The sequence below is a fragment of the Sciurus carolinensis genome, chromosome X (genome assembly GCF_902686445.1).
Source record: "Sciurus carolinensis chromosome X, mSciCar1.2, whole genome shotgun sequence".
Classification (NCBI taxonomy): domain Eukaryota; kingdom Metazoa; phylum Chordata; class Mammalia; order Rodentia; family Sciuridae; genus Sciurus; species Sciurus carolinensis.
The window spans coordinates 131579132-131605680 of record NC_062232.1 but is presented as its reverse complement, the minus strand read 5'-3'; the positions used below and the strand labels follow the sequence as shown (position 1 = coordinate 131605680).

Here is a 26549-nt window from a genome sequence, read left to right as displayed (position 1 = left end):
GCACATGAATTTGTGAATTAGAAGATTGAGGAAATGTCCCAGAGTGGCAAAGGATAGAAAAATGAAAATAAGTAAAACAAATTTACGAGGTGTTAACAATAGAACTAGATGCTGACATGTGGGTAACTGGAATATGAGAAAAAGAAAGATAATAATAATATACGAAAGGAAGTATTGAAGGAACAATAAAGATAAATTTCCTAGAAATATTGAATTTCTCAAGCTTATAAAGTGAAAAGGTCGACTTTAAAATGTTTTAGAGAATGTTTAACATGGAATGTTATAGGTAAGAGAAATTTTGAGAGTCTTTAAATGCTATTAAGGAAAAAACAAGTACGTAGGTAGTCCATGAAGGATAGTGAGAATGAGGGGTTCATCAGTGGGAGTGAGACTGTGTTGGAAAGAGGGAAAATGTACACAAAGGAGCAAACTTAGAGCAAAGGGAAAATGTATACAAAGGGCAAATTTAGAGCAAAGGAAAATAGTCGTTTTTATTGCAAAAGAATGGGAAAAAGGACTGGTGAGGAGGACAAGGAAGTTAGACATTTTCATGGCGAAAGCAGAGGGAGTTCGTGTCAGATGAATCCTATTTTTGTTTGTGAAGCAACAGGCGACTTTACTTGCTGACAGTAAGCAAAATGGTGGGAGAAGCGAACTCCACGTTTATCTTGCCAATTCAATGCTCATAGATTCTTTTTGTTGCTCTGTATCCTCACGTTTCCATGGATCATCGTAGTGTTCGACATTGCCACAACAATCATTGCAGATTCAAGGTATGACAGACTCCACGACACTCCAGTCAGAACTACCAATCCCGGAATGCAGTACGGCTCCGGGGAAGTACCAGAAGCTGGGAACGCCGCAGAACCCTACAGCGTGTTCCCATTGGAGGAGCGTTCACGCTCCCAGGAGCCCACGCGTAGGCGGGGCGCTTTACGCGGAAGTCAGCGGCGTCCGGTCCCATCCTCTGTGTGCCGGCAGTCAGCAGCCCAGAGCCGGCCCGAGCCTCTTGGTCCGGGACCCTCTTGCCCTTACAAGGTGCCCGACAGGTAAATGCAGTGGGGCGTGCCCTCCCGGAGGCCAGGAGACGACGGAGGATGGCAGGGCCGAGGTGTAGATAAGAAGGTGCTGAACGGAGCGGGGAGGCTTTGCAAGGGTGACTTAGGTTTCTCTAATGTCGACAGTTGGAATTCTCAGGCACATTCAGTTTGGGCGGAGTGCGTCGTTTTTGGTTTTGTTTTATGCCTACTGAAAAGGCCTCGAGTTTAAGAATGTAAGCATGCGTCGCTTAAGTTGTCATTATGGGATAGGAAATGTTAACTTTCTCTCTTAATTACCGTTCTGCAAAACCTTTCTGTAGCATCTCACTCTCTCGAAATCGTCAGTCTTCTAAAAACTCTTCATGCCCCTGTTCGATGACGTCACTTTCTGCCTCACCTTTTTCTGGCTGTTCTTGTTCCTTTGTGAACTCTTACACCCCATGCGCCCTTCCTCCACCTCCCAGTATTGACATTGCTCAGTATGAGGAAGACCTATATCTCTGCCCAAACCTATTTTCTCAGCCTCAGAGCTGTATGCTATTGTTATTTTTGTTGATGACCAATGTCTATCAAATTGATTACATACTTGACTCTGATACTTTGTAGCTCCCTCTCCCATAACTACCACAACCTTTTACTGACTCCTTTCGTTCTGCCTTATTAATTGCCGTCTACTACTTAAACCACCATTCTCCCACCTTTAAACCCACAATCTTCTATCACTGTCATGTCTTGCACAATTCTTTCACTTTCAGTAACGGTGACTGAAAACAGATTAATTTATACATTTAACAAATACTTATTGAACAGCTAATATAAGCTAGACACTCTAATAAGTGTGCAGGTTGTGCATAGCTGTAAACAAGATATAGGAAAATGCTACTCAGAATTCTTCATGTTTGGGGAACAGGAGCAAACAATCAAGATGGTGTTTTATATTATTATAAACAAAATAAAAATATGTGTTTGACTTAACTGGACAGAGTCTTATACTCAGAAAGTAAGAGGAATTGGGTTGGGTATCAACCATTGTCCAAAAACAATATTTGTGGTACCAACAAAATAGACTTCATCTGTAACTGCACTTTAAACACCTCTTCTTTTCCTCTGTCATACCAATGTTTGTCTTCTTTTTTTATATTTTTTGTGGTTATAGATGGACAGAATGCCTTTATTTTATTTGTTTATATTTATACAGTGCTAACAATCAAATCCAGGGCTTAACACATGCTATGCAAGTGCTCTGCCCTTGTTCTTCATTTTTTGTGTCTTCTCCAACATTATTACATCAGAATTCATAGCTTTTCTGTCTGGCTAACTTCCTCCTTAAGACACAGACAGGTCCTACTTAATATGAAGGTATCCACCATTTATAGTATATTTAAATCCAAAATGTGCTCAGTATTCATTTATTCAACAAATATTTGAAAGAGCGCTCTATGCCAGACACTGTGCTGAGCACTGTGAAGAGAGTAAAACAAACACTTTGATCTCTATTCCAAGGAAAATAATACCAAGAGTATACTGAGGAAATTCCTAATACATAGGCTGACACCTATTTTCCTTCCTTTTCTTCATCCAACACAAAATAATCACAGAATTTTAAGAAATATCTTGAACAATTGTACACATACTTAGATTTTTCACTCTTTACACTTGATTTTTTCATGTCTGTTCTTCATTGTATTATGGTTCCACTGAGTATAGTCATTCTTTCTTCCTCAACTTCCTATGCCAGTGTCTACTACTTTGCAATGAACTGAAGTAGACTCCATTTAATCAAATTCAAATAGTTTAATTTATACAAATACAATTATTTATACAAATTTTTATGAAGCCATAAAACTATTCCTCAACCTTTGTGTTCACCACATGTGTTTTACTCCATCTCATCAGGTTGGTTTATTTACTCTTCTTAAGCTTGCTTTCACCTTCATGCCTACTCTTGCTTCATGCCTCCCTTCTAAAATGAGTTTCCATCTCTTTACTGAGTATTTTGTGCACCACTCATTAATGGGGCAATTAATTTAATAGTATGCACATGATATAAGGATAGAAAAAACTTGATTTACATTGCATATGTTCTATGAAATTTTCTGCAATGAACTGTTGCAGAAATTAGCATATCTCCTTTTAATATGATACACAATTCTTTCTTTTGATTTTGCCTTCACCATTATCATGTGCTATATGATGAATTAAATTCTACTACTACTTTTAGTGGTTGCACAGCCTTTGTTCATATACCACATATGGTATGATTTGTTTTTCACTTAGTATAAATGCATCTTTGAATATTATTTTCTCCTAGGTCTGAAATAATTTAATTTTACTCTGCTACACTGTCATTTTCAGAGTCTTAGATAAAAAGTCTCGATTCTTAAAATGAAATTAAAGTCTTATTCCATGTAAATATCTTTGAATTGTAAATTATTACTACTGAACACAACTTTTAAACTGTTTAAAAAGTACAACAGGAATATAAGAGTGTTTGAGTCGTGTTTACTGTTATGATTTTAGGAATGTAGCACCCTAAGATCAGCCAGACATTTTTCCAAGACATTAAAAATTAAGCCTTATCATTTTGGGGAATTTTTTGACAACTTTGCCTTCATAGACCTGAATACAAATGCAGCCCTAAAATGTGTGTCTTTCCTTTTTTATAATGTATACATATTTCTGATCTAGAATAGTTTTATACATTTTAGTGTTATTTTGTGACGACTGAGGTAGAGATTAAAGTGCTGTAGCTACAAGCCAAGGAAGACCAAGAATTGCCAGCAAACTAACAGAAACTTGAAAGAGACAAAGAAAGATTCTCCCCTACAGATTTCAGAGACAATATGGCCCTACTAACACCTTGGTAGTGTTTTGTGAGCTGATAAATTTCTGTTGTTTTAAACCACCCATTTTGGGGTACTTTGTTATAGCAGCCAAAGGAAGCTAATAGAAAATTATTAGCAGGAATGAAGTATAATTGGGATAATGGCTCTTGGACCAAGTGAGGAGTGAATAATAAAACAGGGAGGAACAGCATTGAAACAGGGCTTTCTTTTATATTCCATTATCTTTTTTTCTTCCCTCTGGCTTATCTTTTCATTCTTACTCTTTATGAGTATTATATTTATATAGCACTCTGTAGTTTTAGGCATTCTTATATTGCTAATAATTAACAGAGCTGTTTTCTTACTTCAAATATGGTATTCTCTCTGATGATGTTTCTCTTATTCCAATACTTATAAAGATGTTACACATTCAACTTCAAGAGTTTTTCAATGTAGACAGGTGAGACATGATTATAGGTGGAATGTTTGGCAGTATAGGACAGAGGAAGGAACTCCTATTAATGACATCTAAAAGGAAAGTTAGTTTTCTTTTGCTTTGTACCAACAGTGAATGATTTGTAGTTGGGAACTACTTTTATTGAGTAAAACACTGCTTCTCTGTAACTTACATCCTTTGTTCCTAGGAAAGTAAAAATTTACCAAACAGGTAGAGGAGAAAGAGTCAGCAAAAAGACAGAAAAAGCAGCTGTAGACAGTGTTTCAAGAAGGAGGACTGGTTAATGGTGTTCACGGTTTCTGAAAAACTAAGTAGAATAAGAATAGAGAAGTGAGCACTGTGTTTTGCAATATAGAGGCTGTTGATTATCTTAGGAAGCATGGTTCTGTGGAGTGTTAAGGGCAAAAGCCAGAATATTCTAAGTTGAAGAGTTAAAATGGTGCATGTCTGTAATCCTGGTGGCTCAGGAGGCTGAGGCAAGAGGATCATGAGTTCAAAGCCAACCTCAACAATTTAGCAAGGCCCAAGCACCTTAGTGAGACCTTGTCTCTAAATAAAATACAAAAAAGGGCTGTGGATGTGGCTTAGTGGTTAAGTCCCCCTGGATTCAATCCCTAATACTAGGTGGGTACCTTCCTCTATTTACTGCCCTTTGGTGCTAGAATTCCAATCAGTAATCAGATTCCTTTGCCCCAAGCATTCCATATACTGCTTCTGTGAATTACCTGCATTCAGACAAGATTGTTTTAGATACAGATTCCAGGGTCCCACCTAAAGCTTACAAAATCAGAATTTTTGGAGATGATGTCAAGAATTTGAGTTTTTAGCAAGTGACTCTCATTCTGCCACCAAGATGACTTATACCCTCACTACAGTTTGAGAACCACTGGTCTATTGGGTGGAAATGAACATGTTACCAGAACATGAGGCTGAAGAGTAAACTGAAGACTAGTAAGGATTTTGTTCATATCTGTAAGTTTATGCCATTAAATAAGGGAAACTGGTCTTGTCATGGGAAAATAGCACATATGCACAGCCAAACATAAGGAAAATAAACTCATGCCATATTGTTTTATGAATTCTTCTTTATAAAGGATATTACCATAATTTATAAAACCATTTCTCTTTTGTGGAAGGTTTGGGTTACTTTCAGTTCATTTCTAGTATGGATACTATCTTTATTCTAGACGTGGTGTACCATTTCTAACATTGTATTTTCTGGAATCATACTGCCTCAGGGTAAGTCATAGCTCTATCACTTACTTGCTGTAATTTTGGGGAAATTATGTAAGTCATCTGTGCTTCAATTTCCTCGTCTATATTAGGAATATTGAAATATTATGTAATCTCATTGAGTTATGGGAATTAAATGAATAATTTAAAGTACTTACACTGTTATCTATCATATAGTGAACATTTAATAAATGTGGGCTTTTGTTTTTAATAGATATATTTTTGAATCTAGAGTCTAAATTCTGTTAAATTGTTTCCCTATGATAAATTTTCAGGAAGGGATCATTATGTTAAAGTATGAAGACATTTTAATGTCCCTTTGCTATCATTGGTCATTGCTTTTCAAAAGCACAATATCAGTTTGTGCTATATAATTTGAAAACATAACTTATCACTCTTATGTGCATATCAGTGTGGCTTAGGTTGTAAGCTTGTAGAAGACTATGACCTTGGGTTTTGTTTGTTTTGGGTTTTTTGGTAGTTTTTTTTTTTTTTCAGGGGTGGGGGTGCTGGGGATTAAACCCAGGGTCTTGTGCATGCCAAGTACACACTCTACCATTGAACTCTGCCCCCAGCCCTTAGGGTCGTTTGTTAATTTTCATGTTGTAGTACCTCATTCAATATTGTCTCTAGGTATATTCTGATAAATGATAGTAAGTTACTTTTGAAAGATCATGTCAAAAATATTCTAAATCTGTGTCTTTTTTTCCTTTTAATAGATTGACAGCATGGCCATTCTTTTTGCTGTTGTTGCCAGGGGAACCACTATCCTTGCCAAACATGCTTGGTGTGGAGGAAACTTCCTGGAGGTGACAGAGCAGATTCTGGCTAAGATACCTTCTGAAAATAACAAACTAACATACTCACATGGCAAGTGAGTTCTGCTTTGCATCTGGTAAAGGGTGAAAGGAAGGAATTCTGTTCTAATCAGAATAGTAGAAAGCTACAAAACAAGCTTCTAGGTAGTTTAATTTTTTTAATTTTATAAAGATGTTGATAGATCTTTATTTTATTCATTTATTTATATGTGATGCTGAGAATCAGACCCAGTGCCTCACACATGCTAGGCAAACACTCCACAACTGAGCCACAACCCCAACCCGGGTAGTTTAATTTGAATACACTCACAGAACAGTAACCTTCACCAGCTTAGAAAATGTCTGATTTTATTATTTATAATTTTAACTTGTGATTATTTTTATTCTATCATTGAAGTGGTACTACTATTTTAAAGAAAGTTGTAGAAATGTTGGATGTAAAAATGACTTTGCTATGGAGCTCTTAGATATGTGAAAAGATATATATAAAATAAATTATATTTCTTTGTTCATTCTTCAAGTAAATATTTACTGAGTCCTTAACTATTGATAGGTACTTTGCTTGATGATGGAGATATAACAAGAAAGACAGCATTTGCCTTCATAGAAATTAGAGTTTAATGAGGGAGATGGTCAAATCCACAATTATATTAGAGGCTGGGGGGTAATAGCATTCCAGGTAGAAGGAATAGCAAGTAGAAAAGTATGAAGACATGAGATCATATTTTTGGAACTGCATGTTATTCTGTGACTGGTACTCAGGAATAGTAAAGATAAAGCCGAGAGATGGGTAGAAGAAAAGTCACGTAGGGCCTTGTAGGGCATGTTAAGAGTTTAGACAACCGGAAGGCATTAAAGGTTTTCAGCCAGGGTATGACAGCTTTTGCTTTAGAAAAACGTACTGGTGGCTTATTGGAAAGGACATAAAGGGGTAATCTTGGTAAACCTTCCTCATTAATGTTAAAAATCTTTTGTTACATAACCCATCTCAAACATAGAATATGCCTCTTCTCTGAGGAAGGTAGCTCTAAAGACTCATCTGCTTGTTGCATTTTGTTCTTAGTCCAGAGATTTCGGATAATACATGGTCCTCTCCATCAGGCCCAGGAGTGGCTCCTGTGGTTCACAGACTGTAAACTAAAAGACAAGTCATATGTTTCACCTCTCTCCCAGCCCAATGCTATAAACAGTGGTGAAATAAGAATCACAAGAGTGAAAGTTTAAAACTTTTCATTTGGAAAATGGAAGAAAAAGAAACATGTAGAAGTCATTGCTTCCTATCAATGATCAGATAACTGCTTTGCAGCAATTTCAAAGCCTCTCTGTTCTGACTGGAGAGTTGTTACTGGTTAGTTGTTCTGCTTTCTCCCTGACGCCTGCCTTTATTCTCCAGGAGGTTCTTCCTAGTCTGTTGTCCTTTTGCCACATTCAGAATTGGTATTGGAGAATGTGTCATTTTGGGGAACTATACAGGTTTTATAGTCTGCTTTCTACCTTGTGGGTCTGGGGCCCAGAGATTGCTGTGGGGGTTAAATAACCCCAGTCTCTTATGAATACAGCTTTGTAGTTTCTTCAGAAACCTAATAGACTTACAAAGTGTGTGTTTATAATCAGTTTCCAGGAATATGCTCAGAGGAGAACATATGGAATCCTTTCAGAGAGAAGTAGGACATATATCTTCCACTCATAATATTATGTGCCAGAACTTAATAACATAGCTACATGTAGCTATAAGGAATGCTAGAATATATAATCCAATTAGAATGTAAATTTTAGTGAAAAAAAACTGTCTGCTGTGCCTCTCCATCTGTGTCCTGATCCAGTTCTCCCTTGTATGCTTTAGGGTAAGGCTCTATCATTGAGATTTCTTTCTTTTTAACCTGGTGTCTTGGTTTCTGTCCTATAATCATGTTCCATCATCCCAATAAAAATATCTTTATGACTTTATGTCAAAATAATGAAGTCAGTTTTACTGTATGTTAAACACTTTTCCCTGAAATCTATTCTACTTTCTCTTCTACTTTAACAGCATCACTACTCAGTTGACTAAGCCTAAAACTTTAGAATAATACTTATTTCATTATCAGTTGCTTACCGTTCTGCTACAACATGTTTTTCAATTCATTATGTCTCCTCTATCCCCACTGTCACAGTGTTAATTTAGGCCTTCATTATTTCTCATTTCAAATAGCTTTCTCCTAACTGGTTTTCCTGCTTCTGGTTGCTCCCACCTTAAATCTGTAGTTCACGTTCCCTTGATGAGACTTTCTTGCTTAAAAATCATGGCTTTTAGAATGAAGCCCAAACTTATCCTTAGCAATTTTGTCCATTCCTGACTTTTTATTATTATGTATAAGTATTCTTGCCATTTACAGACCTATCTGTGTTATTTCAAGCATTGGTACATTGGTACTATACTTCCAGTCCCTATCATGTGTAGGCTTTTTAAAATCTGCTTTCGTCTTCCTGAGTTTGGATATCTAGAAACTCCTAAACTCCTAGACTAGGTTAGATTCCCCCTTTTTGTATATCTACATAGCATTTAGGATTTATTCAAATTGTTGCACTTATCACACTGTGTTATAATTGCAGTCTTCATTGTCTCTGTCTCCTAACTATAGATTCCTTGAGGTAGGGATCATATCTTGGTATCTTTCATAGCTTGCATACCAAGTTATTTCCAAGTCTAGTTTAGGAGAAACTAATTTTGTGGGGAAAATGATGACTTCCATTTTAAGACCTGTTTAAGTTCTCTGTGGTACATCCAGTTGGATTATGTTTAATAGACAGTAGTGTATTGAGATTTAAGCTCAGGAGATAGGTCAGATCTGGATTTGGGAATCATCACCAAATCTGATCACATTCTTCCCAGGCTAAAGCCTTTGGATGACTGTGCATTGAATAATGTACAGTGTGGTTTATAAAGTCTTGTTTCTCCAGAATCTTCTGTCTAGACAGTTTATTCTTTTCTGTACATTCTGTATTCTAGTTATATGAATGAATTTTACTTTCCTGTATCTATTGTGTGCTCTTTTATTTCCAGGCCCTTATATTTTCTGCTTCACTCTGGAATACTCTTCACTGACTCATTACCTTGCCATCTCTTATTTATTCTTCAGATCTCAGATCAGACATCTTGTTTTCCAGGAATTCTTCTCTATAACCCTTGAGCAGATCTCCATTATGTGCCTCTTCATGTCCCCAGAGTGCTATGTACTGCCTTTAATTTCCTCATCATCCTATTTTCCATGTAGCACTGTAATTCCTTGCCCTGTGATTCCTAAGAAGGCAGTGACTGATGGTTTTCTCTTTTGTATCCTCAGCATCTAGTATAGTAACTGGCTCAAAGTAGATACTCAAATGTTATTGTTGAGAATTTGGTAGAAAGTGTTTGTTTTGCAGTCTTAAAAAAATGAAAACTGTGTGGTCCATTGGGACTTAATTTTAATCATGTGTCCCTCCAAATATGTCATTTCTTATTCTGGCCTTAAGGTACCAATTGTGTTTTTGCACATGGCTAATTCACATGCTGGTGTACTGTCTAGCAACAGTGGAGACCTTCTTTTAATTTCTTATTCACACCTATCAGTTTAACTTGAAAGGAACAGATGTGTGGGGGAAGGGGAAAAGGAGAATAGACTGAATCTGTAAATAATGTGATATTGGCAGTACTAAAATTGCTTATACATAGATAGAAGATAAAAGTGTTACTTATAACTACAGTAAGTTTTATATCTTTTATTCTACAGTTATTTGTTTCATTACATCTGCCAAGACAGGATTGTATATCTTTGTATCACTGATGATGTAAGTAACTTGAAGACATATTGCTGTTTAACTATGTGTACTGTTAATACAGTCAGTTCTTAATTATATATACCTATTATAGGTAATGTGATGCAAACTTGGCATTGCTGGAAATTTCTTTCTGTATATTTCATTTGTCATATACAGCATCATGTGAAAAAACTTGATAACTTGGGTATGTACAAATCAGTTCAGGTTTGGTACAGTTCTTGTAACTTCTACATTTATCCTATTGTATAATGAGAATTGGTTTCATAATTATGATTCTTTGGTATCAGAGTTTCTCAAAAATTGTTCAACTGGAATATTAAAAAGATTATTTCATTCCTTAAGTAGTCAATGAATTTTTAATATATCCAGACTTTGGAAAAATAGAATCACAACACATTATGATCAGCTATGTAAACTTGTAATTTTACATTAGTTAGTTTTTTTTTTCTTTTTTGAGTATTTGTTGGCTCTAGACCCAAAATGCTCAGTAACTTAAGGACGTCATCAAGATCCTTTCTCTCTCCTGCTTTTCTCAGTGTCAGTTTCTTTCTAGACAGGTTCCCCTTAGGGGTGCGTGGAGCTATGTGCTTGTGTATTCGTATACAGAGAAGATGGACTATATACTCGTCTCTCTTATTGTAGGAATGAGAAAACTTTTCCCAAAGGCACGCCATCCCTTCATCTCACTTTGAAAGTGAACTTCCTTTCATGTCTTACTGTTCACATGCTAATTTAAAAAAAAATTTTAGTTGTTGATAGACCTTTATTTACGTGTGGTGCTAAGGATCAAACCCAGTGCTTCACACATGCTAGGCGAGTGCTCTACCACTGAGTCACAACCACAGCCTTCACATGCTCATTTTTAAACTGTTCACTGATAAGTCATGAAATTGGCATGATTGCTGTAGGTCATTGTTCCTAAACTTTATTGTCACAGACTATTTTGTCACCTGTGAGCCCTGCTTAGAATGTCATTAAATGTATGAAATAGAACACACGATTCCAAACAAAACCAAATATATTGAAATACATATATTTATAATATTCAGGATATTTTTTAAAAAGTATATTAATGTGGGTACTTTAAGAACTAATAAACTATTTTGCTGTGAGTCTAATAGTTAATAATAATTTTGAAGTGGTGATGAGTGTAAGTGATATTTCAAGATATCTGTAAACATGTGATGGTATTTGAAAAAAAGATTTCTATACATGACAAAGTTATAGTTTGATACTACTCTAGTTACCTACATTCACAGTTGAAATTTAAGTTTAAGTTTAGGGAAAAATAACAGTGTAATTTTTTATATACAAGTACGATTGCATCCTGAATTTTGGCTTCTGATCCCAGTTTAAGAACCCTTGACTCTGACTCAGCATCTTGGGTGAAATGAAAATGATTGTCAACCACAGTGATCATCACAATGATTTTCAGCCCTGGTTTCGCAGTGTTTTCTAAAATTAGAAAAAATACAAATATATCTGAAGTAAATGATATGAAAGCTTGGAGTAGATGAAAATATCACAAAACCTGGAATGGTCTGAGTTGAACCTTATATTCTATGAGTTATAATTGTCTGCACACAAACACACACATGCATACACTTTTTGACAGACTGGAACTAGACAAGGGTAGGAGGTCACTTGACCCTTTCAAATGTGCCACCACTATTAGAAAATATCAATTCAGAGTTCCTGTCAATAGCATTATCTTTGTATTTGAAAGACTACTATTGTGAATTTATTGAGTGAACATCTTCTTAGGCTGGACTTTCTAATAGATTCTAAGAAAGATATGGAGGAAGTAAAACCTAATTCCTGACCTCAAGAAGTCAATAACCTAGGTACCATTATCTTCAGTTGTCAATAACCAGACACGTTTGGATTTGACTCCTACCTCTTTCATTTGCTAGTTCTCGGAACTTTGGGAAGTTGGTTACCTCTTTGGAGGTTTTTCCTTCCTTATTTATAAAATGGGATCAGCACTAGTTCCTCCTCATAGTCATTACTCAGTAAATATTGCCTCTTTAATTGTTTTGTTGCTAATCATCCACATAATCTTTATTTACTTTGTAAATACAAGCTCTATGTTGGATGCTTTCCAGGACTTTGAACGTTCCCGAGCCTTCAATTTTTTGAATGAGGTAAAGAAGAGGTTCCAGACAACTTATGGCTCAAGGGCACAGACAGCACTTCCATATGCCATGAATAGCGAGTTCTCAAGTGTCTTGGCTGCACAACTGGTAAGATCTTCCTCAGGATATAGTATTTTGATTCATATTTACTTCTTTATTACCTTAAAGCACCATTAATATAGGGAGTCCTGACCTGCAATACACTTTTCTGTTTGTGTTACTATAAGCTAATGTAATGAAACATCCCTGTTAAAAAAAATGTAAAAGGGCCATTTTAATATAGAAAGCTAATAATTGATGATATTCTCTATTAATAATGACCAGAATATCTCAAGATTGGGAATAACATTAAAGATCATCCAGTGCAACTATCCATATAATGTTTAAATTGACTCAACATGCCAAATGGTCTTTTATTCTATATATAAATTTTCTACCCTTCCATGAACTAAATTTAGTTTTTAAAACTTCAAATTAACCACTCAGAAGTCTGTTCATCTGTATAAATCCCTAATAGTCTAATCAGTGATGGTTTACATATGTATATCCTTTTGAAATATCACCAAAGTTAAGACAGACAAGCCTTTCCACTACCATAAGGTTTTTCTCGTGTCCCTTCTCAGTCAGTCCCCTCCCCTATTCAACCTCTGATCTATTTTCTGTCACTATAAATTAGTTTTGTCTTTTCTAGAATTTCCTATAAATGGAATCATACAGTATGTACACTTTGTGTCTTGCTTGCTTTGCTTAGTGTAAATTAAAGCTTTTGATATTCATCCATGCTGTGTAAATCAGTAGTCTGCTTCTTTTTTTGCTGAGTGGTATTGTATGCATATACCACAGTTTGTTTATTCATTTACCTGTTGCTAGATATTTGGGTTGCTTTCAGTTTTCAACCATCATGAGTAAAACTGCTATGAATCTCCACGTACAAGTCTTTGTGTGGACATATGTTTTTGTTTCTCTTTGGTAAATACCTAGGAATGGAATTGCTGGGTCATATGGTAAGTGATGTGTATTTTTAAAATTATCACACTTTTTTCCAAAGTGACTATACCATTTTACATTCTCACCAGCAGTTCTGTGCATCCTTGTCAACACTTGTGTGTGTCTTTAATTTTAGCCATTCTAGTGGATGTACAGTGGTATTTCATTATGGTTTTAATTTACATTTTTCATGATGAGTAATGATGTTCAGCACCTTTTAAGATGCTTACCTTTTATCCGTGAAACTATTTGAATACAAAGATATAACCTCTAGCTATGATTTTGTTGTGAATGTGGAAAAAATGCATTTTAATTGAATATTTTTCACTTCTGTAAGTTTTCTTTCTAAAATTCTTTTTGAGTATTACATTTCTAAATCGGTGTGTGCACACGCAAGCCTGTGTGCGTGTGTTCATTTCTTTGGAAATGAAATTCCTTTAAATTACTTATTCTTATAAACCTTTATCATTTAAGCAGTTGGTTTGTTTCATACTTCCCACTTTGGAATGTTCGTATATGCAAAGCTATGCAAAACACTACCAATAAAAAATATACCAATGTGTATTCAAAAGTAAGTAGGGTCAGCTGGCAGAAAAGCTTTCAAATTTGCTGATTTGTCAGTAACTCCTGATTTACATGTGACCCTTTGAACACACCTATGCCAGCTTCCCATCTATAAATGGAGATAATGGAAGCATCTTCATGATAGAGTTTTGGGTGCATTGAATAATATCCCCCTCCCCAATTCGAAGCATTGAGCACATTGAAGTGACTGGAACAGTATATATTAAACACTCCATAATTGTTAGCTATGGATAATAATTTCAAAATATGTATTATGATCAGTGTCTTAGATTCTAGATTCTATGAGAAGCCAGTGAAAATAGGATGCATGCTGTGATCCCAGCAGATAGAACAGATACTAAGAAACTGAGCATGGCCCTAACTCATCATACCTAAGAAATGGGGAACAATTTAGAGTGCCTTTTCCCTGTTCTGTTCCTTCTACCCCAACTTTTTCTCTTTTCTTCCTTGTCTGAGCAAAGATTACATATCCTTTCACTTCTGCCCCATGAGTCTCAGATGTGTATTTGATAGATTATACATTTTATTTTATTTTATTTAAGATGGTGTACTTATACTATAGCAGTTACATTTCATACAGAAGCATTTTTATGCTGCCAATATTTTCCCTAGGTCTGATACCATTTTTTACAGTGAAACAACATATATCTATTATATAATATAGACATGATTTTATAGCATTCCTCAATATAAATTATCATTATTCTTGTTTTTATTTTCCTATTGTAAATAATGTCTGGGTGCCATAGGTTAAAACTTGTTTTCTTATAGAAGCATCACTCTGAGAATAAGAGCCTAGACAAAGTGGTGGAGACTCAAGCCCAAGTGGATGAACTGAAAGGAATCATGGTCAGAAACATAGGTATGTTTCAATGGCATAGTTTCAAGCATGTGGACAGAAAAGATAATGGATTAATTGATTGTGATCAAATTGTTCTAGAGAAGCTCAAACAGTGCTTCCTGTTCTCACTATTGGAAGCTAATTGTCAGCTGAGATATGGAGGTTATTTACCTATGGTACTATCCAATTGTATGAGTGGTTTTGTCTTAGTATTTATGATTGTTCTTCAATCTAAATTTATTAGTTTGCTTAACAAGACTAATTTACAAAAACCTTATGATACTTCAGCAATTTAAAATAATTTTGTCAGTTTTGTTTGGAGATACCCAGACAACTAATATCAGCAGATTCTTTAAACTATACCTATTTGACCTTCCTAGGAATTTTGTGACTCTCAATTGAAAGAAAAAAAATGGGGGAAAAATACTGTTTTATTCTTCAAAAGAATATGCTTTTGCATGTTAAAATAATCCAGAGAGATGTATCAGATTTATTTTTTAATTAATTTATCAGTGATATTTAAATTCAAAATAATGCTAATATTTTAAAAGCTCCTGTTCTCACAGTGTGGTGCCTGGACTAGCGGCATCAGCATCACCTGGCAGCTTCTTAGAAAAGCAAATTTGGGGGTCCAACCCAGACCTACTGAATCAGACATTCTGGGGGTGCGGTCCAGCAATCTGTGTATTCATAGCTTTCTAAAGGACTCTAATGCATATTCAAGTTAGAGAGCCACTCTTTAAATATATCTTCTAAAGGTAATATTTATTAAAATTGAATGAAGTCATATAATTGCTTCATATTTGAGACATGGTTAAATATTATAAATGTCTATAATCTTTGATTTACTATTTGAATTACTTTTACATTTATTCTCAGAACATTTACAAATCTTGAAAACCATTTTAAAATTTTATTCCTAGTCTCATTGTTCTGAAGATTCATTTCCATTTTTTCCTTTTAAATTTTTACACCCAATTATAGTTAATACTTACAGTTTATATTCAGATTTGTGGAGGCAGTATAATAAAGTGGCTAGATTTAGAGTCATATGCCTGAATTTTAGTTTTCATTTTATTTCCTGCCTGCTGTTAGCCTTTTAGCAATCATCTAACTTCTCTGAGGTTTATCTTCTAAACTGCAAAAAAAAAGGCTGATGATAGAACCTAAGGTTACCAGGATAAATGAGGTAGTATATAGAAAGAACTTTGTACAATTACTGACATATAATAAGAACTGAATAATGGTCAACTATTTTCAGTTCACTTTATCCTCATACAGTATTTCATTTAGGTAATATATCACAGTTTACCTAACCATGTCCCTCTTTTGGACACCTAGGTTCTTTAGAATTGTTTTACTCAGAGTGCTGTTTTGCTACTAGATAAGGAGTTTGATGAAGGATGTAAATCAGTGCTGTGCTTCCTTCTTTGAGAATCTCTTGCTATGAAAGTAATGTCAGTTTGAACCGTGTTCTTAGACTTAGTTAAACCACTTCCAAACATTCTTTTTTTTATTTTTTATTTTTTAATTTATTTGTATTGTAAACAAATGGGATACATCTTGTTTCTCTGCACATGAAGTATGGATGAAATTGGAGAATATCATGCTAAGTGAGATAAGCCAATCTCAAAAAACCAAAGGATGAATGATCAAACATTCTTTACATAGTATTGATTTAGAGATCTGCATTAAAATAATAGTGTTTTTATCGGTTTTGTTCCTATGTTTTTATTATTGAGATTAATTCCTAAGAATAGGATTAATAAAAATGCAAAAACATTTTTTGTTTCTTGGTATATGTCTCTTGAATAAAGTGATTTCCCCTTTGATTTCAGTTTTAATAATATATTTAGACAGAGACTTAGAATATCTGTCAAGAGAACTACTAAAGCTTCTCACTCTTTCTTTGCCACCCAACGTATGTATTCTGCCTGAAAGTGAAGGTAGCCAACTGCTACAATACCATTTATTGCAGATGCAAAAAATTTCCAACAAATCAACCTTTTTTATTTGTTCTAACTAGTTACACATGACAGTAGAATGCATTTTGACACATCATACATAAATGGAGTATAACTTCTCATTCTTTTGGTTGTACATGATGTAGAATCACACCAGTCATGTAACTATATATGTCCATAGGGTAAAATCAGTCTTTTTAATCAACTTTTAAATGACTTGTTTTTAGAGTTATATAAATAGACAAATCAGAAATATAGTAAAAATATTTGCAGTTATTTTCCTTTGATTTTTATAACTGCATAATTGAAATGTATTTTTCATATCATATAGTTCATCCACTTAAAGTATATTCACAGGACAGTACAACCATGGCTGCAGTTTAGAACATTTTTATCACCCTGGAAAGAAACCTTGTACACATTTTCAGTCACTCCCCATTCCCTCTCAACCCCTAGGCCCAAGCAATGATTAATCTTTTTGTTTCTATAAATTGCCTATTCTGGATGTTGTGTATAAATGGAATCATACATGAAATTTTGTGTCCTGGCTTCTTTCATTTAGCATGGCATATTGAAGGTCATTTATCTTGTAGCATCTATCAGTACTTAATTCTTTTTTTTATAACTGAATAATATTCCCTCATCAATTAATGGTCATTTAAGTAGTTTCCATTTCCTGGCTATTATTAATAATGCTGCTGTGGACATTTGTTTACAAGTTTTTGGTTGAACATGATTTCAGCTCTTTTGAGTATATACCTAGGAATAGAATTGCTGGGTCTCATGGTAACTCTATGTTTTACATTTTGAAGAAGGGCCAAATTTTTCTGTACATTCCCAATAACAATTTATGAGGATTCCAACTTCTCTGTCCTTGCCCAAATGTATTGTTATTTTTATTATAACCAGTCTAAGTTTGTGTGAAATGGTATCTCCTTGTGTTTTAAAAAATATTTTAGTTGTAGATGGACACAATACCTTTATTTTTTATTTTATTTATTTTTATGTGGTGCTGAGGATTGAACCCAATACCTCACACATGCTAGGCAAGTGCTTTACCACTGGACTACAACCCCAAACCTCATTGTGTTTTTGATTTGCATTTCCCTGATGGCTAATGATGTTGAACAGCTTTTCATGTACTTACAGGTCATTCGTATATTTTCTTTCTTCTTTGCAGAAATATCTATTCAAAAATCCTTTGCCATTTTTAAGAGGATTATTTGTCTTTTTATGGTTGAACTGTAAGTGTATTTTATATATACTAGTTACTACATGCTTCAGACACATGTTTTGCAAATATTTTATCCCATTCAGTAGGTTGTTTTTCTATTTTCTTTATGGTGTCTTTTGAAGCACAAAAGTTTTAAATCTTAAAAGTCCAGTTCATTTTTTTCTTATGTTGCTTATACTTTGTCATTTCTGAGAATATAATTGCCTAAGCCAAGGTTTTCTCCTAAGAGTTTTATAGTTCAGTTCTTACATTTAGATCTGTGACTTATTTTGAGTTACTATATGTGTTTGGATAAGGAAGTTGTCCAACATTCAATAAGTTTTAAAATCAGGAAATACTAATTTTTCAACTTCGTTGTTCTTTTGCAAGATGTCTTTAGTCATTCTGGGTACCTTTCATTTATATATGAACTTTAGGATAAGCTTGTTTGTTTCTGCAATACAAAACAAAAACTATCATGGATCACAATGATAATTATGTTGAATCTGGGAGTTTTGCCATTTTAACACTATTAAAATTCTGATCCATGAATGTGGAACATCTTTTTATTCATTTGCATCTTTATTTTTTCAACAATGTTTCATAGATTTCAGTGTACAAGTCTTACATGACGAAGACACTCTGCTTGACTAAGCTTCGTGAAGACTTCTCTGAACCCTTTATTCAGCTAGACTTCATCCTTGGGCTTTGCCCTTGGCCTGTTTAAGCAAGGCTTACAGTGATTCCTGCTAAGTTAATACCCCACCCTTGATATCTGAAACCCTTAATGTCTGATTAAGTTCTTCATTCCCTACATTTAATATATAAGTGTGGCCCACTTTTAGCAAGAATCCTGTTTTAGAACAATTTAGCAAGAACCCTCTTGCCCTTGATGTCCCTTCTTGGTAATTTTCTATCCACTAACCCTGCACTGCATTCACTGGTTGTAGATTCTCATTGTCCTTATTATGTTATGAGTTGAGCTAAGACCCCTCTTGCAATAGCCCTGAATAAAGTATGTCCTACAATTTTTGACAACTGTCAGAGTAATTTCTCTTTAGCAGTATCTCTCTTGCTTTATTCCTAAGTATTTTATTTATTTATTTATTTATTTAACTTATACATGACAGTAGAATCTATTTTGATATATGAACATGGAATATATATTATTCTAGTTAGGGTATCATTCTTTTGGATATATACAATGGTGGGATTCACTGTGTTGTTTTTATATAGGAACATGAGAAAATTATGTCAGATTTATTCCATTGTATTTCTTTTTCCTATTCCCCCTCCATTCCCCATTGTCTAATCTACTGCATGTCTGTTCTTCACCCTACCTCCCCCTTGTTGTGGGTTAGCTTCCACATATCAGAGAAAACATTTGACCATTGTTTTTTTGGGCCTGGTTTATTTTACTTAGCATGATAGTCTCCATTTCCATCCATTTAGCAAATGTCATAAACTCATTCTTCTTTGTGGCTGGGTAATACTCCATTGTGTATATATACCACAATTTCTTTATTCATTCCTCTATCACCTAGGTTGGTTCCATAGCTTAGCTATCATGAATTGAGCTGCTATGAACACTGATGTGGCCACATTACTATAGTGTGCTGTTTATACCAAGAAGTGGGATAATTGGCTCATATGGTGGTTCCATTTCAAGTTTTCTGAGGACTCTCCACACTGCTTTCCAGAGTGATTGCACCAATTTGCAATCTCACCAGCAATATATGAGTGTACCTTTTTCCCCACATCCTTTCCAACATTTATTGTTACTTGTATTCTTTTTTTTTTTTTAGGGTAATAGGGATTGAACCCAGGGGCACTCAACCACTGAGCCACATCCCCGGCCCTATTTTGTATTTTGAGACAGGGTCTCACTGAGTTGCTTAGAACCTTACCATTGCTGAGGCTGGCTTTGAACTTGTGATCCTCCTGCCTCAGCCTCCTGAGCCGCTAGGATTATAGGCGTGTGCCACCACGCCTGACATTTGTATTTTTGGATAATTTCCATTTTGCTAAAGTGAGATGGAATCTCAGTGTAGTTTTAATTTGCATTTCTCTAATTGCTAGAAATGTTGAACATTGTTTCATGTATTTGTTAACCATTCATGTCATCTTAATTCCTTTGCCCATTTATTGATTGGGTTATTTGTGGGTTTTTTGGTGTTAACATTTTTGAGTTCTTTGTATATCCTGGAAATTAGTGCTCTCTCTGAGGTGTAGGTGGCAAAGGTTTTCACCCATTCTGCTAGTACTTTATAGAGGATTTTTAATGTCTATTAGAGATTTTGGTCTATTGTTTTCTTGTGATGGATGTCTTTGTTTGCTTTTCATATAAGGGTAATACTGCCCCTATAGAATATGTTGAGAAGTGTTCTTTTTTATCTTTGGAAAATTTTGTGGAAAACTGGATATTGATTCTTCTTGAAATGTTTGGACGAATTCACCTTTGAAGCCAGCTGTGGCCTTGACTTTTCTTTGTGTAAAGTTTAAAAATTACTAATTCAGTCTCTATACTTGTAGCTCTGTTCAGATTTTCTATTAATTCTTTTTTTAAAATTTTTTAATTATAGATGGAGACAATACCTTTATTTTATTTATTTATTTATTTTATGTGGTGCTGAAGATTGAACCCAGGGCCTGACACATGCTAGGCAAGTGCTCTACCACTGAGCCACAGCTGCAACCCCTTCTATTTATTCTTGAGTCTGTTTCAGTGTTTTGTATCATTGTAGGAATTTGGCCATTTCATCTAACTTATCTAATGTGTTGACATACTTTTGTTCATAGCATTCCCTTAGGATTCTTTTCATTTCTCTTAAGATTGATGATGATTTGTTTCCTCTTTCATTCCTAATTTTAGTGATAATGAATCTTACCTCTTTTTGCATTCTGTATAAATGTTTGTCAATTTTGCTGAGCTTTTCAAAGAACCAATTTTCGGTTTCATTGGTTTTTTTTCTCTATAGTTCTTCTCTATTTAATTTTTCTGCTGTATCTTTGTTTCCTTCCCACTGCTAGATTTGGATTTAGTTAGCTCTTCTTTTTCCAGTTTTATAAGATCAAAAATTAGGTTATTTATTTGAGATCAATTTGTCTTAGCTTTGGTCACTGTTCTAGTCAGCTTTTTCTCTGCTGTGATTAAAGGACCAGCCAGAACAACTGTAAAGGAGGAAAGGTTTATTTGAGGGCTCACAGTTTCAGAGGTCTCAATCCATAGACAGCAGGCTCCATTCCTTGGGGCTCAAGGTGAGGCAGGACATCATGGTGGAGGAGTGTGGTGGAGGGAAGTGGCTCACATTATGATGATCAGGAAGCAGAGACTCCACTGGCCAGATACAAATATATATCCAGAGCTATGACCCAATTCCTACCTCCTCCAGCCACACCCCACTACTTCAGTTACCACTCAATTAATCCTTATCAGGGGATTAAATCACTGATTGGGTAAAGACACTCGCAACTCAATCATTTCTCCTCTGAACCTTCTTGCATTATCTCACACGTGAGCTATTGGGGGACACCTCACATCCAAACCATAAAAGTCACTATAACAGAATACCACAGAATGGGTTACTTAAGCAACAAAATTTATTTCTCACATTTCTGGAGGCTGGAAGTTCATGATTAGGTTACCAGCATGGTCACATTCTGAGGGCTGTTTTCCTTACTTGCAGACAGCAACTTTTCCCTCTGTCCAAATATGGCAAGGAGAAAGAGAGCTTGTTCTCTGTTGTCTCTTCTTAGAATTAGTTCCATCATGACAGCAAAGTATCCCCTGCAGTCTCATCTAAATTAATTATCTCCCAAAGGTCATATCTCCAAATACCATAGCAAATTTCTTTTCTTTAATTTAGGTGTTTACTACTACAAATTTCCCTCCATATATTGCTTTCACTTCCTCCCAACAGTTTTAGTATGTTGTTTTTTACTTTTATTCATGTCAAAATATTTTCTAATTTCCCTTGTGATTTCTTGTTTGACCATTTGATTGTTTAGAATTGAATGTTTAATTTTTATATATTTATGAATTTCCCAAGTTGCTTTCTGTTATTGATTTCTAATAGTGTTTCTTTGTAGTTGGATAGAGTCAATTTATTGAGAGTTGTTTTATGATCAAACATATTATCTACCAATGGAGTATTCTATAAGCACTTGAGAAAAATGTTACTGTATTATTTCTTTTAGAATGTTCTATAGGTGTCTTTTAGGATTTAGTTGGTTTATTTTATTGTTCAAGTATTCTAATTTCTGTTTATCTTCTGCCTAGTTTCTCTAGCTATTATTGAAATTATTATATCAAACTTTCCAGCTATTTTTGAATCATACATTTTTCTTTTTAATTTTGTCTGTTTTTGCTTCATATATTTTCAGTCTCTCTTTTTAGGTGCATTTATGTTCATAATTGGCTGTTGGCTCATCGATTAATTCTTTTATCTTTAAAGACTGTCCATTTTTATATGTACTGTTGTGTTTTTGTTTTTAAATATATTTTGTCTGTTTTCTGTGTGTTCTTTTCTGGTTTCTTTTACCGACTTGTTTGTATATTTGACTCTAAAGTATATCTCCTCTAAAGAGCATACAGTTGGATTTAGTTTATCCAGTCTATCAATGTCATTTATTAAATTGTCCAATTATTTGATATTTAATGTTATATCAATGTGGTAGGAATATTTTGTTTTGAGGCAGGGTCTCACTGTGCTGCCCAGGCTTGTATTGAACTCCTGATCTCAAGAGAGTCTCCCTCAGGTGCCCAAATAGCTGGGACTGCAAGCATGCATCAAACATACCCAGTGCCTGCACCACCTTCCCCAATTGACATGTATGGATTTATATCTGCTATTTTACTTTCTACTTTCTAGATAAATCATGTGTTACTTATTTCTGTTTTTCTTTTACTGGATTCTTTTGCAGTCAGTGACTATTTTCTGAGTAATATTTCAAGTCCATTAATGATTTTTTCACTGTATGTTTAGTTATTTACCTGGTTATGTTATACATTTTTATTTACCATAATTGACTTCAGATTTATATAAATATAATTTCAATGATATATGGAAATGTTATTCTTACACAATTTATTCACTCTTCCCCTTTTTGTGCTATTATTTCAGTATATAATATGTCTCTATATGTAATAAACTCAGTAAATTTATTTTATGAACCTTACCATTTCTGGTTGTTTTCATTTTTTCCAAGAATTTGAATTACCACCATGTATTATTTCCTTTAGCAAATACAATTTTGTATCCTTCCCCTCTATGCTTTATTTTTCAAATTTATTCTCGTATGCCATATGACAACAATAAAGTAATACACATTGTTTTATACAACCATTTGTACATAATTATCTTTGTGTGTGTGTGTGTATGTGTGAAGATTCAGATTACCATTTGGCATCCTGGTTTTAGCCTGAAAAAATTTCTGTATTATTTCTTATAAGACAAGTCTGCTAGTAACAAATTCTCAGCTTGAATGTTTTTTTTCCACCTTCATTTTTGAAAGATCATTTTATTTAATATATGATTCTTGGTTGAAATTTTTTCCTTTCATAGAATGTCATCTCACTACTTACTGGCCTCCATTATTTCTGATGAGAAATCATCTTTTAAGCTTACTGGTTTTCTCATGTATGTGATACATTGTTTTTCTTTTGCTGCTTTCAAGATTTTCCTTATCTTTGTTTTAGCTAGAGTGTATTTAGTTGTGGAACTCCGTTTCTCCTTCTTATAGTTTTTTGATTCTTTAGATGTGTAAGTTAATGTTTTTCATCAAATTTGGGATGCTCTCACTAATATTTCTTCAAATAATTTTTTCTCTTTTCTTTAGTTTCGCTTTCTCTGGTATTCCCATTATTCATATGTTGGTGCACTTTTGGTATCCAGCATTTTTCTGAGGCTCTATTCATTTTTCTTCATTCTTTTTTTCTCCCTGTTCTTCAGACTAGGCAATGAAGTTGACCTGTCTTCAAGTTTGCTGATTCTTCTGTCTGCTCCAATCTATTGCTCATTTCCTCAAGTAAATTTTTCATTGGTTTTATAGTGCTCAATTTCTACTTGGTTCTTTAAAAAATAATTTTGACTCTATAGCTTTATTTAATGAGACATTGTCACCAGACCTTCCTTTACTTCTTTAAGCACGATTTCCTTTAGTTCACTGAATATATGTATTGTGGATACTTTGAAGTTTTTGCTACTTTCAACCACTGATTACTTCTCTTCCATGTTCTTTTCCCTGTATTGGGTCATGCTTTTTTTTTTTCTTCATATACTTTTTGTTGAAAATTGGACATTTTAGATCATGTATTTTAGCAATTTGGGGTACTGATCCCCCAGAATTTATTGTTTGCTTGTTTATTTGTTTTGTGATTGGGTTGGACTTTTTAATTGAAGCCTATTTTTTCCTCAGTATGCATCCTCCAATGCCTATCCTCAGAGGGAATAGCCTTGGGAATGCACACTGTCACTTTGTAATAATATGAATCTCTTTGAGTGTCTCTTTTCTTGATTTTTCTGTTAAACTTTGGTTGCCCTACTGCTGTCTGGAACTCAACTGCTAGCCTTCACTAATTACAGGCTAATTTGTTGCTTTTGATAGTGCTCCAGAGGTAAATTGCTCCAATCTGATGTAATTAGATGTGGGCTCCATTTGGGGGGAAATTTTGGAGGCTTGCTCTTAGTTTGCTCTTCGAGCCAGGAGGGCTCCTCTTAGTTTCCTCTTTCCCTGTTTCTCTGTTAAACTTTTAGCTGGCCCACTGCTCTGTAGTTATGAGCAGTGACAGCAGACTGCTTCTCTTGGAGTGGCACACTTTCCTTACCAAAGGAGGGCTTGGGTAACCTCTTCTTGACTTTTCCCTCCTAGCACGGAAACTTCACTCTGAGTAGAAGAAAGGGCAGTGGGGCCCAATATTCTTGGCCTGCCACCCGAGATTAACTTCTGTCTTATGAGTGAAGGCTAGGTAGAGTAAAGGAACCCCAAACCTATTAGCCTTTCCTTCCCAGAACTGAGCTTCTGCAACACAGAACTGAGCATAGAGTGGAATGAGAAAGGATGGCAACCTACCTTTCTTTGGGAAAAAGAATAGCCCTTGACTGGGACCTTTGGGAAAAGCACCCCCCAAGCTATACTTACCAAGAATAGAGCTTCTGTGTCACTGAAGAGGCACTGGAAGAGAGGGATTTACACACTACAGTTCTTGGGTCTAGTCTGGTCTACTGCCTGTAGTTCTACATATAATTTCATTGGAATACAGACATAACAACACATTTACATATTTTCTATTTCTGGCAAAGTGAAGTAATTGCAATAGAGAATGTATGGCACAAAAAGCCTAAAATATTTAGTAACTGGCCCTTTACAGAAAAAAAATGTCAACCCCCTACTTTAGTTGATGAGCTCTACTAAAATATTTTTTAATTTATAAGGAAGAAAGATTTATTTTGGCCCATGATTTTTAAGGTTTCAGTCCAAGATCAAGTGATCCCATTGCTTTGGGCCTCTGATAGGGTAGCATATCATGGAGGGAGCACATAGCAGAGCATAAACCAAAATCTTTTATTATTTAAAGGTGTAAGCATTTCTGTTACAAATATGAGCTATCAAGAATACCAATTGTAATTAAAATCAGATTTCAATTAAAACAAAGACAAAGCCAGGTGCTCTGGCGCATGCCTGTGTTCCCAGTGGCTCGGGAGGCTAAGGCAGGAGGATTGTGAGTTCAAAACCAGTCTCAGCAACTTAGTGAGCTGCTAAGCAACTCAGTGAGACCCCGTCTCTAAATAAAATACAAAATAGGGCTGGGGATGTGGCTCAGTGGTCGAGTGCCCCTGAGTTCAATCCCAAATACCTCCGCCCCCCAAAATAAAAGACAAAAATTGCGTATTTGTAGTGTTAAACATTTTTTCTTTTTTCTAATGTTTTCAGATCTAGTAGCTCAGCGTGGAGAAAGATTGGAATTATTGATAGATAAAACAGAAAATCTCGTGGATTCAGTAAGTATGGAATATGATAATATTTTTTAGGATATAAATTAGAGAAACTGCAAATGATGACTAATATAATTGGAAAATGTCTTAAATTCAATATTCTGGTTATTTTCTTATCTCCATTATGTGACTATATTGTGATAAGGAAGAAAAGCCACCATCCATTAGTAGCCATTAAGAAAACTTTGGTTTGGAAGATATATTCAATATCAGAAACAATTTTAAAAGCTTTGGATTGATGTCTACATGATTTACCACATCAACTGCATGTACCAGTCTCTTTTCTCTACAGATTTGTAAAACATGAAACAAATAAATGGATACACCATTTGTGACCCAGTGTGAATCCTGAAAATTGAATAATTCATGTTTTTGTTTATACTTTGATCTTTCCTTGTATAAAGCCAAAGGCATGGGTTGGGAAGAGACAATAAGCCTTAAAGGAGATGGTGAGATGGTGTGTCCCTGTGACCTACTTATACTACTTACATATGTCTTCACATTTTCCATGTGGTTAAATAAATCAACATTTGGAAGAAAGTTGATAGATATATGGCAAACGGGTGGCAGAAATCAGGTACAGTTTGGGTAACGTAATTACAAATTTAAATGCAGAGCAAAATTTTACAAGTTGTTTTTGGTCAACTTTTTCACTGCTG

The 26549-nt window shown here is 34.8% G+C and overlaps 1 protein-coding gene across 3 annotated transcripts; it reads left to right on the top strand.

Annotated features, from left to right (window-relative positions):
- The first annotated feature begins 936 nt into the window (after positions 1-936).
- On the top strand, positions 937-25951 carry Vamp7 (vesicle associated membrane protein 7). Of its 3 annotated transcripts, none has more exons than XM_047536548.1 (6): positions 937-1049; positions 6275-6429; positions 10123-10180; positions 12277-12414; positions 14650-14740; positions 25829-25951. In XM_047536548.1, exons 2-6 carry the CDS (start codon positions 6284-6286, stop codon positions 25924-25926), a joined length of 531 nt encoding a protein of 176 aa, XP_047392504.1. In that variant the 5' UTR covers positions 937-1049; positions 6275-6283; the 3' UTR covers positions 25927-25951. The 3 variants fall into 3 exon arrangements, with proteins under 3 accessions (XP_047392504.1, XP_047392503.1, XP_047392505.1); XM_047536547.1 differs by having other exon boundaries at positions 995-1125; XM_047536549.1 differs by having other exon boundaries at positions 1018-1038.
- Positions 25952-26549: the final 598 nt, after the last annotated feature.